Here is a 14,476-nt window from a genome sequence, read left to right on the forward strand (position 1 = left end):
ACCCGTCATCTCACCATCCTATTTTAAAGGATTTTAGTAAGATTATCAAGATCTTCATATGGGGCCCAGAACAATGCCCCATACTATCTTGGTGGATGCCTCAATTCCCCTTTGTTAGAGGCAGGACATCCAGGAGTCTGAAGCAGCTCTATCATGTCCCAGGCCTCCACTGGTTCCAATACAACTGAATATTAAATCAATTCAAGATCCTGATCTTCATTCACAAAGTCCTAAGCAGACTGGGACCCACCCCGGTAATCTCAAAGACTGGCTCTCACCTCTGTGTCCAAGAGTAGCAGCTGCATTCAAACAAGGTTTTCATCTGTCAGAGACGAAGCTCTTGCAAGAGTCAGATGCCAAGCTCTCTCAGCTAGGACCCATAGCCACAGATTAAGCTTTTGATAGGAGATTAAACTGAGCGTGAGCCTCTCGGACTTGCTGCAATACCCATATTTTAATGAAGGTACTTTCCAACACCATTTGGAGTTTGATTTCTATTAAGAAGTGGGAGGAGAGAGCGGAGAGCTAGGATCCTGCTGGAGAGTATTCCATATACTAGACAAGTCTGTATCATAGAGCCCAGATACTAACTATTGTGATGGGCACTTTACAAATATGATTTCCTTTTCATTTCAACTGTTCAATTTTTTCCAAGTTTCATTCTTACTAGGTTTCCTGTCTCCCTTGTCTTGAGTCAATCCTGCTTCCTCACTGCCCTGTTTTCACGAAGTCATTTGTCCAGATGGCTGTTTCTGCTCCAACTCTAGCTTTTGAGTTGCTTTTTCTCAATTTTGATGGGTGTACTGGGTCTCTCCTTTTCTTGTGGCATGATCCAATAATCCTTAGTGAAGTCCTCCTTACTTCAATAACTAACCGCTTGAAGGTGCAAACAAGAGACTAGTGTGCTCTTCAATTCTGCTTTCTTGATTATCACCACAGTCCAATATCCCAGCCATAACTTCACTTTTGCTCTCTCTCACTGTCCTTGATCTTTCATCAGCGATCCCACATAGTTAGCTAGGTCAGGCAGGTCTTACTTTTCTCCCTGTCAGGTTTTCATCAAAGATAACTCTTTTTCTTCATATGACATTGATACTATTCAACTCAGGCATGAAACAGTGCCTTTGGTCTAACAAAAACAGTTGTAAAAGTCAGTGTGGCAACCACACTATCCAGCCAGACTACCTTGATTTTCAAGGTCACTAAAAGTGATGTGATTTCTGGCACCTAATTATATTGCCATTGGTCAATACAGGGATAAGTAAAAAGGAAGAAGGTATGTAAAACTCCAAGCCTAAAGGTGAAACAGTCTTTGTTTAGGGGGAAAAAAAGTTGTATATTCAGACTGTATTTATTATAAACAATTTTATTTTATGCACAAAATAGGCCCTATACCATGCGTATTTGCTAAGCAATTTAGAAAACCAGAGTGATCAAAAAAGGAAAGGCAGCCATATGTTACTGAATGTTAGTAAAAATGTTTGGCAAAGTCCACCTGAAATTTCATTAGTTCTCAATATCTGATGGCGTATTTTTCTGTTATAACGTACATATTTCTGCCATGATGAAGGCCCCTTTTAAAAAATGTTTCCCACTCGGTCCAGCTGAGGGTTACCCATAACAGTTTCCATCCTTCTATTCAAAATAGCTCTAAACAATCAGCTAAACTATAGGTGACAGCTACATCCCCTTGAGGTCAAATGCTACATCATCACTGGCACCATGGGAATTTAATGTCTGTTGGTTTTAAGTGAAATATGCGAATTTAAAGTCGTATTCTGATGTAGGTTACAGACCTCAAATACTGCAACCCTGAGAAATGGTTTCATTGGGTTATTGTAAGTGCAGCAGCATTGATCTTTGAGCTAAAATGTATCTGCGATGAATGTATATATTCTTTTGAATTACTAATGTCTTCTGTATTAGGAATTTAAAATTATTTTTTTTTGCAAAATTTAGAAAATGCAAAGCTACCACGCTAGGAATATGAAACAAAAGAGGCGTTTCTTAGTTATTTAATAAATAGAGCTGTGTGAACTTTGCCACATTTGGTCTACAGAAGTTTAGACAATTTTTGACAGTTCTTGATTGTGGAATTTGGCGTCCCAATTTTTGCTCCAAATTTTCAGGTGAATTCAAGTCTCAGCCCAAACAGAGTAGAGTTGTACCTGATTTTGGAATGAAGCAATGCAAAACTGACATATATAGCTTAGTTTGGCAACCAAAAACAAACAAACAGCTCCACCCACGACTACTAAACAGACACACACAAATTTCTCCCCACCAGAGTCCATGGTAAGGAAGTTGGCCCAAAGCCAGCCCTAGTTCACTTACATGGCCTAGGTTTTCTCAAAAAGTTCACACAGCTGGGCGGAGGTTCAGATTTGCAATAAAATCAGAATCCAGCTAAGCTTTGCCAGGCTTTTGGTTTCATTATAAGAGTTTTGCACAGCTCAAATAATTGCTCCAAACAGAATTCAGAACTGTCATTGTCCCCCAATCACATTAGCAAGACCTCTGATAATTAAACCAGAGGCTGTTACAAGTTTGACTGTAATTTGAATTATACTAAAGAGTGAATCTTGGGTCCAAAACCATTTAAAGAATGAGATGAAATGTTAGAATCATTACAAAAGCTTGTGCTTCTCGTTCCATTATGACTTGATTTGTGTTAATTCAATATTTTTCTACATAAAGGCTTTTTAAAAGCCATTAATAAAATGCAGCTCTGGCTTTAAAATTGATGAACAGTACTCCTATGGCAAAAACATTATGAAGCTGAATTTTGAAACATAGTATTGACTGATGTCTGGAGCCTACCTGTCTACAGGTGAAGACTTTGAATTTCTTGGTTTCTTCACTTGGGCATACAACGCTTCAACTGTCTGTCCTTCCCTGGGGCTCTGGGGCCTGGTGTTCAAAGTCATTGTGCCACTATTTGTGGAAGAGTCATATGAAGCCATTCCAGCATACACTGGGTCAGCCTCACATCCAAATGTCCGGTTAAAATCTTGGATCTCGGCATAGTCACGTTCGCGAGCTTGTCTCTCTCGAAATTCCCGAGTTTTAGCTTGAATTCTGCAAAATAAAAACAAGTCTGAAACTGAATTTTTAAAAAATAACTCATGTGAAAATACTTTTATTCACAATAATATACTTCTTTCAACTCAAGGTTTTTTCCTCGCTAACTAGCAGGCACGTTAGGGTAATATTACAGGCACATCCTGTATGTTCAAGTGTTTTCAATTTCAGTCTATGGGCTGGTCTACATGGGGACAACTCAGGCTATGTCTATATGGCCCCGCAGTTCGGACTACAGGGGTGTGAATTGCAGTGGGTGCTAATGTGCTGCGCTGTAACTCCCCTGTGTGGATGCTGTGGGTGTGAACTAAAAGATATCTAGGTTCATGTTAATGTAGCTCTGTTTAAACAGGAATACATTAACCCAAACTAGGTACCTTCTAGTTTGCATTTGTAGCGTCCACATGGGGGAGTTACAGCGTAGCATGCTAGTGCATTCTGCAGTTCACTTTCCTGCAGTCCGAACTGGGGGGTCATGTAGACAAGCCCTCAGAAAAGTTCATCTGAATTAACTAAAGGTGGGAATTATATATGCCAAGGGTGGGGAGGGACAGGTTTCATTACTGTTTAACTCCATAGATGTTTGGTGAAAGCAACGATTCCTCACACAAAATAAGTGCCTGCCAATACCTCTCTTCCCAGCCAGGGCTATCCACTCTTTTAGGTAGGAGTCACCTGCTTACAATCCACTCACCTATCCTAACGTTGTCATGGAAAGTTTGTGCAGGCTCAGTCTGTTCTTTCAAGTGGTCTTTCCAGCACTAGATATTGCGATAAGACTCTACACTCAGATTCACTTTGGAGTGAATCTGGACTCCAATAGATTTTATGGCATACAAATAAAAAGCAATAGGTTGTGATTTTCAGTTAAGAAAAAACAGAAAATACACATAAGTGCAACATGATCAAGTGAACATTACTAGAGCAAGTTAACTTTTGTAATTCATTCATTTTTTGAAAGTTTTATTTTGAAATGTAATGTTTGTATTAATATTAGGGTTTTTTTCCCATTTGATTTTAAGGAAAACAGAAAATCTAGAGGCAATCAGCTTCCAATACATCTCTCAAAGGACACCCAGAGAGTTAAGGGCACTTTTCACTGAAATGATTCAATTTCCTCTTTTCAAATGCTCCTAATTTTTCTCAGATTAAACATATTTTTCAAATAAGCAAAAGAACTAGTTCTCCTCGAGAATTATGTCCAAAACGAGTTTCAAACTTCCACTGTTTTTGCTGTATGCCTGTTAAAATAGTGTGATGACAACTTGTGACACAGTGGGGAAAATACATATTTTTCACTGTTCCATAATTCAAAGAATAGGTGGTTGTGATTCAAATTGTTTGTAACCTTAACTAGACTGGGTTCTATCTAGAATACACAAGGTATAAACACAAGGGACCAAAGCCTGAAAATGACCTGCTTTAGCTGAAGATTTCATTTCTATTTTGAAGTTCTATGTTAATTGTATTTAGGGGGCTTCTGTACCATCTGTTGATATTACTGCTATCTGAACAGAAAAATAAATAAGGGAGGTCACGTACTGGTAGGTTCTGGCATTTTATTTGCAGTTTCAAGAGCCATCGTTTCATCACATCCTAGAAGCTTTAGTTGATATTGCCTTGACAGAACAAATATTTCGAATATTGCAGGCAGCCAACCTTTTAGTGCATGAAAATGGACAATTTAACTATAAATGGCATGAACTAAAATGTGTATTGGTCAGTCCAAACTATGCCTGATATGATTTTTACATGTGATGATAATGAATCATTCCTACCCAACTGGTGAGATCATCCCTAATGTTACAATGAAAATCACATTGCCATTCTGGTGAATTTAGCCATGGCTTGCCCATGAATATCACATAGCCATCTATATCCTGGCAAAATGTACTTTGCAAAGTTTCATCTATTCTTAATGATAGTCTGTCATTCATCTGTTCAGTCTGCCATTCATATGGTCATGGGCCATTCATGTTTTTGCAGCAATGCAGTATCATAGTTCACAAAGCTGCATATGGTTCAACACACAGTGTTTATCCCTTCTCCTATGGCTGAGGATTGTTAAAGTAAGGTGTTATGCCAATAATTATGGTAGTATCCAGACTAGTTTGTAGAATATTACCTATAATTAATTAGTAACACATATCCTATTATTCATATATAGAATCATAGGATTAGTAGGGTCCGCAAGGTCCTAAATTTAATCTAAATATGCTATGCTGTAGCTTGAACCCACTGCCTCTTGTCCTGCTCTCTTTGGGATAAAAGTTGTTCTCTTTTGCATCTTATAATACACAGAGTTAAAAATTAGATTCAAGCCTGAATACCATATAAATTGAAGCAGCAGTTTTACTGTGAATTATACCCCAAGTATTCAATTGCCATTTACAATCAGTAATGTTTAACACACAGCATAATTCTAAGGTTAAAGTTTTGGGAGGTTCCTTTCTACTGACCCACAAAATGTTTTTTAAATTACTTTTCTGTGCTTTAAGATTGAACAAAAAGAAAAACAGGCCTACTATACACACTGCTATCACTTTCAGATGTTAAAGATGTATCCAGTCTTGTTTAAATAACACATTTTAAAAATAATGTTTAAAATACTGTTTTGGCTTACAGTCTTCTTTGGGACACTATGTTTTAACATTATTTTGTGTCTGCAAATCTAAAGGAATCCTATGACAAGAACGAAATATTTAAACACATTTTCATGAAGAATGCTGGCTATTGCCCCAAAGGACGCTTTGTGCTATAATGTCTATGATTTAAACCACTCTGAACTCTGAAATGTCTTTATGCACGTGGGGCTAAATAACCAGCTCTAGAAGTTAATGCGTCAACAGGCTTTTAAAATTTTTTAAAACCTTTTTGGTTTCTTGCTTGGTAAAGGAGCTCTCCACTCACCTGATTTCTATGCATTTCATTAAATAAATATACGTATGGCAAATTTACAGTTTACAACATTTTAGAAGGGATTGAAATATGTATGTGCATGTATACATTAATGAAAACATACAGTGCAGCAGGGGTTAGAGCCAAGCAGTCTCTGACATTGGTTCATCCCCACCAGTGTTTCTCACTCCTGCTATTTAAATCCTGCCTTAGGAGAAGAGACGGACCGTCACGCAGCACTTCTGTGATGTGGATATACAGCCAAAAGATAGTAGACTGACAACTGCTGAATGTAATTTACTTATGACATGGGACAATAAAAATGCCTGTGTCTGGCATTTTAAATCAGTTAATTCTGAGGATTTAGGGCCTGCCTACAGATTTCTAATGGATTTAACAACAATAATAAAAATAATGCTTAGCATTTATATAATCCTTTTCATCTTCAAGGCATTTTGCAAACACTGACTAACTTTTCTGCGTTAAAAAGAATTGAACTTTTATATTAAAAACACAAGATGTTTCTAAGCCAATTTGGTTGTAAAGATGGGCTTGAAAATGTCAACTGATGCACTGCTGTATTTCTGAGGCGGCAGACAATCTGAAACCATGGCATGGGGAAAGGTATGAACTCTTTCAATGTACATCTGTGGGGCATTAACTTCCAAGGCTAATGATGACCGCTTAAATGACAACATTATTAGCCACAGAACTTCATATAACTGTACCAAGAACTTTCCACTAACAAGCTGATTCATTGACACTAGGCTACCTATCATCTCTTGATTTTATGGTAATTTGAGATGATATTTCACAGAAATAAAGGCCCTTAACCCAGTTACCATGCCACCACAGCATGTGGTTAATAAGTGGATAACCACCGGTGAACCCTAGGCTTGCACAACTCTTGCTAGAGGCCTACTCTGGCACACTCACGACTTCCTGCAAGTCATTGGGCACATGGTTATTTTGTTGTGTAGAAGTGCACCTCTCACTATACCACTGTAACTGGTACATCTAGTTCTTCTCCTCTCCATAATTAGTATGGATACATATTCTGTAGGTACCACTGTTTATGACTCCTGGGACTCTATTTATTCCCTGTACTTAAGTCAGAAATCTTACCTGACTATGTCACCTGGAAGCTGAAAGTAGGTTTATAAATACACTATTGTTCAGATAGCTCTGACCTGATCATCAGCCCCCATCTCTATTATGGAGAAACAGACAATACACTTTGCCCAAAAGGAATTATCAAGATCTTACTTTCTGGAGTGAGGAGACCATTCCAGCCAAATGAAGCCAAAGGGAGTATCAGCAAGTCTCTGATCACATTGGTGAGAATGAGATCCAGCAGACTAGATGACCCTTGTGGTCTCTTCTAAACCTATGGGTCTATGATTCTATGATCGTTCGGCAGCGCCAAAGAAAAAATGCATGAAGGTGTAGTACAATTAAGTGAAGGATTTGAATAACATCTCCAACAACCACAGACAATCTGTTCTCTTTTCAAGAGACTGGACTGAGTGCTTCCCATGTCAGGAAATTGAATTTGTGGACAGTGGAAAACTCAAATCTGAGATACCAGCAGATGAGAGTCAAGGTCGATAAGCTTGTTGGGCCATTGGAGGAGGAAAAGCCTAACTCAAGTATTGGCTAGGAGTAAACTTTTCAAGAGTACCTAAAGCAGCCTAAATCCCATTTGTGGGACTTTTTAAATTAGTGACTTAGGGTAGAGCTTCCAAAATGCCTATGTCTTTATTAATAGGCCACGTGGGAGTACAGTTTGTGGCAAGCACACAGCAGGCTGGGAGGGAGACTGTAATGAACCACAGCACCCAGGGCATAAGCACTAGATCTGTTGTTGCAATGGCACAACTGTCCTCCCGTAAAAGCAGAAATGGGATTGGCTGTTGCTTCAGGTCTGCAACATGCCTCACCAATTTAATTTGTTGCTCCTGCTGCTGCCAAGATTCAACCATTGCCCAAGTGATAATCAGTATCCTAGCCTCTTCCACCAAGGCTCAGTGAATTACAAAAATCTGCATTGAACAGTCTCAATTCCAAGTCAGTGATGCCAGAAGCAGTGTTTATTAAGGATAGAAGTAACATTATGTAAGGACAGAAGCTAAAGGACAAGCCCCTCGAAACTGCCAGTTCACTGGACCAGCTTCCCCATAATAGTTAATTTCCCTTTGCTTCGGCCACCTGATTGGCCTGCTTCTGTGTAACGGATTCAAAACAGGAAAAAACAATGGCCGTGACAGAAAGTCTGTCAACATATGTGTGCCATTCAAATGGGATGCCAGCATTCAGGCCAATTTTTGCCAGAGTGTCACCCTCCAGTAAAGAGGTCATTAGGTGGGTTGGTCTGTAGCCGTTTCTTGCCAGAGATCCCCCTTTGCTGGTGGAAAATGCCTTATGGGCTTGGCATACCAGCAAGTAAGCCAGCTCATGCAGTCCATACTGCTTTCAGGGTGATGGAAACCTTTTTTCTAGTTTTCAGCAATCTAGTCAGTGTATGAAATTATCCTGTTCTGTATCCTTCTTTGATCTTTATCTGAGTCTCATAACCACCCTTCTACTTACGATGGGTCCCACCCATCCATCCAAAGATCTCAGACCTGCTTCCAATGGTACCTTGAGGACACAGGTGAGAATTATTACCAGTTGTGATCAATGGCTGAAAACTAGAATCTCAGTTACATTCCCATATGACATTTGACAATTTTGCACAGTCTGCAGAACTTGCAGAATTTTTTAGGATTTTATTCATTTTTTTAAGCCAACATTCATCTCTGCAGAATCTACAGAAGGAACATTTTAATCAAAATCAGTTTATTATGAACAGCACTGATGGACAGACATACATTAGTATAATAAATACAAGCAAAAAGAAAGAAAGGTCAAGCAGGAAAACCCTGTAGAAGCGGGAGCATGGAGCGCTCATTCCTTTTCACCCTCCATTTGCTTCAAGCTCACCTGCACAGCACAACCAGGAATAGCCACCACAGAGTTCAGAGGCCAGCTTTAGCATCCCATGGCATGCTCTTCTTTGCATTCACAGATGTTCTGAAGCAAACACCAAGTAGTCATGACTGTATATGTGTCATTTCTCTTCAACGTTGGCCCTCCAGCCTCCCAAAATACACGAAGCACCACTCTGACACAACTGAGCCAACAAGTCCTCATCCTTATAATCTGGGCATGGAGTCAAAAGCCAAGTGCAGTTGGCACAGAAACCCAGCTGGTAACCCTGCTGAGGGGCAGGGATAGTAATGATGCAGTCTGTCTCTTAAGAATTCTTTTATGTTCTGGCATCTTGAAACTTGCCACACCAAATGATATCTACCTCCCTGGAAGTGGCTCCTGTGATTCACCACAGAGTAGCAAAACTTTCAATGCTTTGGCCTGATTGAAGGCGCAAAGAAGTGGAAAATGAGATCCATCCGAAAATGACTTGGGCAGCTCCAGCAGTGTTGTACAACCCCTGCCCCGCTTACATCAGGAGCTCCATTTTTATCAGTCAGACAAGTGAGTAGCACTTGCTTTGTTGGACCATTTCTTCAACTGTGATCTTCCCCAAGACATAGAGCTCTGCCAGGGAACAGCATTTGGTGTTTGTGGCCAGTCTCCAGAGGGCCATGACAACTCTATCAGGCAGAGGGACAGCAGCTCGCATACTCACACATTTCTGTTGTTAGGCCATTTGCCAGCCAGACACACAGAATGTCAGAAATGTGCTTGGTCATTCACAGCAGTCTCATCTGGTAACTGCTGGTTCAGGCACTTAGACCATCATCCTGCCAACAGGCTGAGCTCCGCCTAGCCCACAGCCTCCTCCTCAATCTTCAGTTTGGTAACGTAAGTGGACAACAAATTCTGCATGCACCTCTGCCTCCTTTTCAGACACCTACTCAGAGCACCCTGGGTGCTGTTATCTCTTCTATGCTATTGTGCTTCCACAGCATTGGGTGACAAGCAGCATAATCCTGACGCTGGAAGATGAAGCAATCTGCAGTGACAAAAAAGTCTCCATGATGGAAAAAGCCAGCATGACCTGTGAGGCGGGGGATTACAGGTTTTACATAAGAAATCCCATAAATCCTAAGGAGAAAAAACAAAAATATCCACAGTTTTGGTGTGTGCAATTGTTGCTCGGGCTCCAGGGGATAGCAAAATTTCCCAGAATGGTTCCCTAAGTTGCTTCCCTGATTGGGCACTTTTAGTTGTGAGGGCAGAAAAGCTGCGGCATTGTCAACCTGAACCATGTCACTTGTAACCTGTTAAAATGATTGCGCCCTTAACTTATTACAAAACGAAGATTCCAGCTGCACTGTGGATGGAGCCTATGCTGCATGTTGTGAATATGCTATCAGGTATCCTTTTGATTATTCAGATAATTGCTACTGTCCTTAAGAATTAGAGTAAACACACTGTTTAAGTGTTGCTAGCTACAAAGTGTTAGACTCCTGTAGTGCAGCCTAGAGGATTTCATGGGTTTTCAGTGCTGTTCAGTTCAACAGCAATAAACACAGTTTAGTTTAATAAGTTAATAAACATAGTGGAATGACTCTTCTTGTTTTTTTAAATGGGCATTTTGTATTAAAATGTGACTGTATGGCCACGTTGGATTAAAAAATAAAAGCAAATTCATTGTCCCTGCAATAATTCATCAGATTTGGGGAGAAACATTTTCCCCTAAAATTCCTTGCAGATTTCTATTTCTCTTTAGAATGCATTCTTGATTTGAACCTAAGTTTCCTACAGAGATGGGTGAGTGCACTAAGTCATTGTACTGCCTAGACTCACAGTAGACCTTTAATATACGATCTAGTATTCTGTGCACCATGAAAGGTACTTATAGAAAATAAAAGGTATTCTATTAAAAAACTGACTGTTTTTAGCAATTGTCATTCCACCAATGGCCCAATTTAATCATCAACTGAAGTTAATGGCAATAGTTTCATAGACTTCAGTGGGAGAAGGAATGAGCCCAAAGAATTAGCCAAAGCTCAGTCGTCTTATGCTCCAATTCTGTGTTCTCTTTTGCAAAAACTATGGCCACTGAATTACTTTATACACTGCACCCATCTTATAACATTAGACCCATGAGCATTATGTAAAAATAAAACAACAATACTAAAAAAATGCTTTCCACTAAACCTACAGTGAAAAGAACATCACTCACATCTGTATTCCTTCTCAAAGATCACCAAGGAGAAATTAATATTTTGATTTTTTCTTATACTCACTAATGAATTTTATGCAAAATGTCCAGGATGTCAGAAAAGGTTTGCCATGGCTCACACTTCTATGGAAAACAATGGAACAATGAATATCTATTGTATATATAGATGTAGAGGGGATGATCACTGCTGAGAAGCGTTAGGCAGCATTGGGATAAACCAAATCAAAAGCAGACTTTACAACTGAATGTGGTATGGTTCTATTTTAAAGATATATGTGAACACTTAGTAGGTTATGTAACAAACCCAAGCAGAAATTCTCTCTATATTACAGTATATAGTATTACTTTTTTTCTTTATGTAGGATGAAACAGTTTTATGAAAATATTTGGCTGGTGGGGGTGGGGGTTGGTGTTTTCCAATAAAAATATTATGGTCTCTCTGGGAAATTTGGAAGGACACCAGGAGAGTGTCCTGCTGTTCAACCCTTACTCCATCTGATACTTTAATAGTTCCAGATGGCCTTTACTGGAAGATAACGCTCCCTTTATTCTTTTATTATGACCTTTCAGGTCACAAATTATCTGTAGGATGCTGTTGCCATCCTTTCTTCTCAAAAGTAAGGTAGATGCTTAACATTAAATGTCAACTCTTATTAGTCCAAATTTCCAATGATGCAAAGAGAGTCAGTTATTCCAATCACCATCACCATTGGGGAGGGTGGGGAGAGGGGGGGGAAATGTGTTTAGTTTTTGCTACGCTGATATTTTTCCTCTATTTTATAGAAAAGTAATATTTTGTTAAATGCACTTTTTCCATCAGATAGCTCTTGTTAACACATGCGGCCAACTAAAAACAGACCATATGGTATATGACGATCATTCAGAATATGTAAGAAGCTGTTATAAAGAGAAACTATGAAGTTTTGGTGCATGCCTTTTGATTTTTTTTGTTTTTGTTTTTAGTTTTCAAAGGGTTTATTGTGCAAGTTTCATTGCTAGATAATAATGAACATTCACATAGTTTTTATCATTTGTCCTTTTCCATAATCATAAATAAAGTGCATTGACCATGCATAGGAAAACATATTAAATAATCTAATATACTAAATAAAGTAATAAGGTTAATTTCTTTCCTGCTGTCACTAAATTCATGTTAGCAGTCTCTCTTCAGCTTGACATCAATTAATGATTTTAATTCCAGACTCTTGTCACAGTGCTCACCACCCCTTTGTCTAATTAAAATGGATGATGCACGATGAAGGGAAAACACAAGACTCTGTTCTTGTTGTAACATTTCTATTCATTAGTATACTTTTACAACAAAAGGCTTGTAGCTTTAATGGCATTAGAGAAAGATGAAGAGAAGTTTATTATATGTAGGAGGTATAGGCTCTCATACCCTCAGGAAATATACAATACAGGAACTGCCTTTATGGAATGAGCAAATCCTCTGGGACAAAATATCAATGGGCTATTTTAATTACTGATATGCATATTCAAAATCCGGGAAACAAAGAGAGACACTAAATATACAGTCTTGTTTATGTTCAATATTTAAAAAAAATCTGAATTCATATAAAATATTTCCATAGGGATACTGAGTATTCTAACAAAAGAAATTAAAAATCTGCTCCAGAATGACTCTCTTAAAATATATGGCATAACACTCTTCCTGTATCTCTATAAGACAAAAGTTCACTAGTTATTCTTCCATTACTTGTAGTTTTCTATCCAAGTAGATAAAGCAGTGACAATGGTTGTCGCAGGAGGTTGTTCAATCTGTTGTAGTTAAGAGCTCCGTCAGCATTTCCAGTCTAAATTTAGTTTTTCACATGTTTATAATATGTCATTAAAATTTACTCTGGGATGAAGCTCAACATAACATCATAAGCAGCCATTTATAACATCAATTTTCAGTTACTGTCAGGTAGATCTGGTGCACTACGGTACATAGAATTTCTGAAAAGAACATTCCCTTTCTCTGAATCCTTGTTTTTATGTAAGTATATTGAGTACTAACGATGTCTTAATTTTGGAAAGTTGGGCAAGTACCCAATAAACTTACAAAGTAAGACTGGGATTTCATAGATTCAAAGATGTAAAGGGTCTAGTTCAACCTCCTGCATAGCACAGGATTTGTTACCACATCACTTACAGCAGCAATACAGAAAATCTTAAGAGCTGGCAGAGGATACTCTCCCTACCCAAATATCTACCCTCCATTTTCTTTGGCTCTGATATTAAAAACATGCACTATCCTCTATTTAGTCAAGACACACAAAAAACAATGTTGGGAGCTCCCCCTTCTGGCTCTACAGCTGCAGTTGACAGACACTATTCCCAGAGCAGTACTGATGCCATTGGTGGTGACATTTGCACAGACAAGTATATAAACAACAGAAGAATTATGTAAATTTAATCTCCTTTACAAACTAAAGGACGAAAATGTCAATGCTTCCAAAAACAAAAAAAGATAAAATTATATTATACTTATATATAGAGTGAGAGCAAGCACACATCACTCCTAATCCACACAAGTACAAAAATAATTACAGTAAAATTGAATAATATCTTTAGAACGCAGAAGAAGACAAGACCCAGCCAGCATGGTCCCCAACCTCAATCAAGCACTTATTCCCATTACTTTATCTGCCAAAGACTCTGCCCTAACATCTCATAATAAGTATCCAACACTCTTTTACAGCCCTTTCTCCCTTTCCAAGTGAGTTTCTCATCACTCCCACCACAAACACTTACTTCATATACTTCTCTTCCTAATTCAGAACATTCTTCCTCCTCCCAATGCCTGCCCCCATCCCAAACGCTCAGAATGTATCATCTTCCCAAACAGTAGTGTTCAAAGGGTTACAGAGTTATAATTGTTTGTGCAATTATATAACTTTACAACTTCTGTTTTAAAATTGAATTTGGCAAGTGAATTGTTTGTAAAGATTGTCTAGACAGTTTGGGGTTTATGAATGGGGAAGGAATAAAATATTAAAATGTTCTAATGGTTAAAAATATAGTAACCTAGAGATATTTAGCAACTAAACTTAATATCAAAGAGCAATAGCCAGAATGATAAAATGTTCCATTCGATCAATGATCTTTCAAGATGAGATAGATAATGGACCCAAGGCTGGATTAAGACACAGGCACTATAGGCCCATGCTTAGAGGGCCATTCATATTCTGAATCATAAGATTACATCAGAATTTCAGCTTTTATTAAAAACAAGTATCTAGCTGTGAAGAACATGGAAAATAACTCTGCATCATATAACTATTACAGATACCTCAGTCTATA

At 38.5% G+C, this 14,476-nt stretch overlaps 1 protein-coding gene across 12 annotated transcripts in view; it reads right to left on the bottom strand.

Annotated features, from left to right (window-relative positions):
* PARD3 (par-3 family cell polarity regulator) overlaps positions 1-14,476 on the bottom strand; it is a 664,911-nt gene that overhangs the window by 130,169 nt on the left and 520,266 nt on the right. For all 12 annotated transcript variants that reach the window (XM_054020950.1, XM_054020949.1, XM_054020947.1 and 9 more), the window contains one exon: positions 2,821-3,078. In XM_054020950.1, coding sequence (XP_053876925.1) covers positions 2,821-3,078 — 258 coding nt within the window. The remainder of the gene's footprint in view (positions 1-2,820; positions 3,079-14,476) is intronic.

Source organism: Malaclemys terrapin, chromosome 2 (assembly GCF_027887155.1).
Source record: "Malaclemys terrapin pileata isolate rMalTer1 chromosome 2, rMalTer1.hap1, whole genome shotgun sequence".
Taxonomy (NCBI): Eukaryota; Metazoa; Chordata; order Testudines; family Emydidae; genus Malaclemys; species Malaclemys terrapin.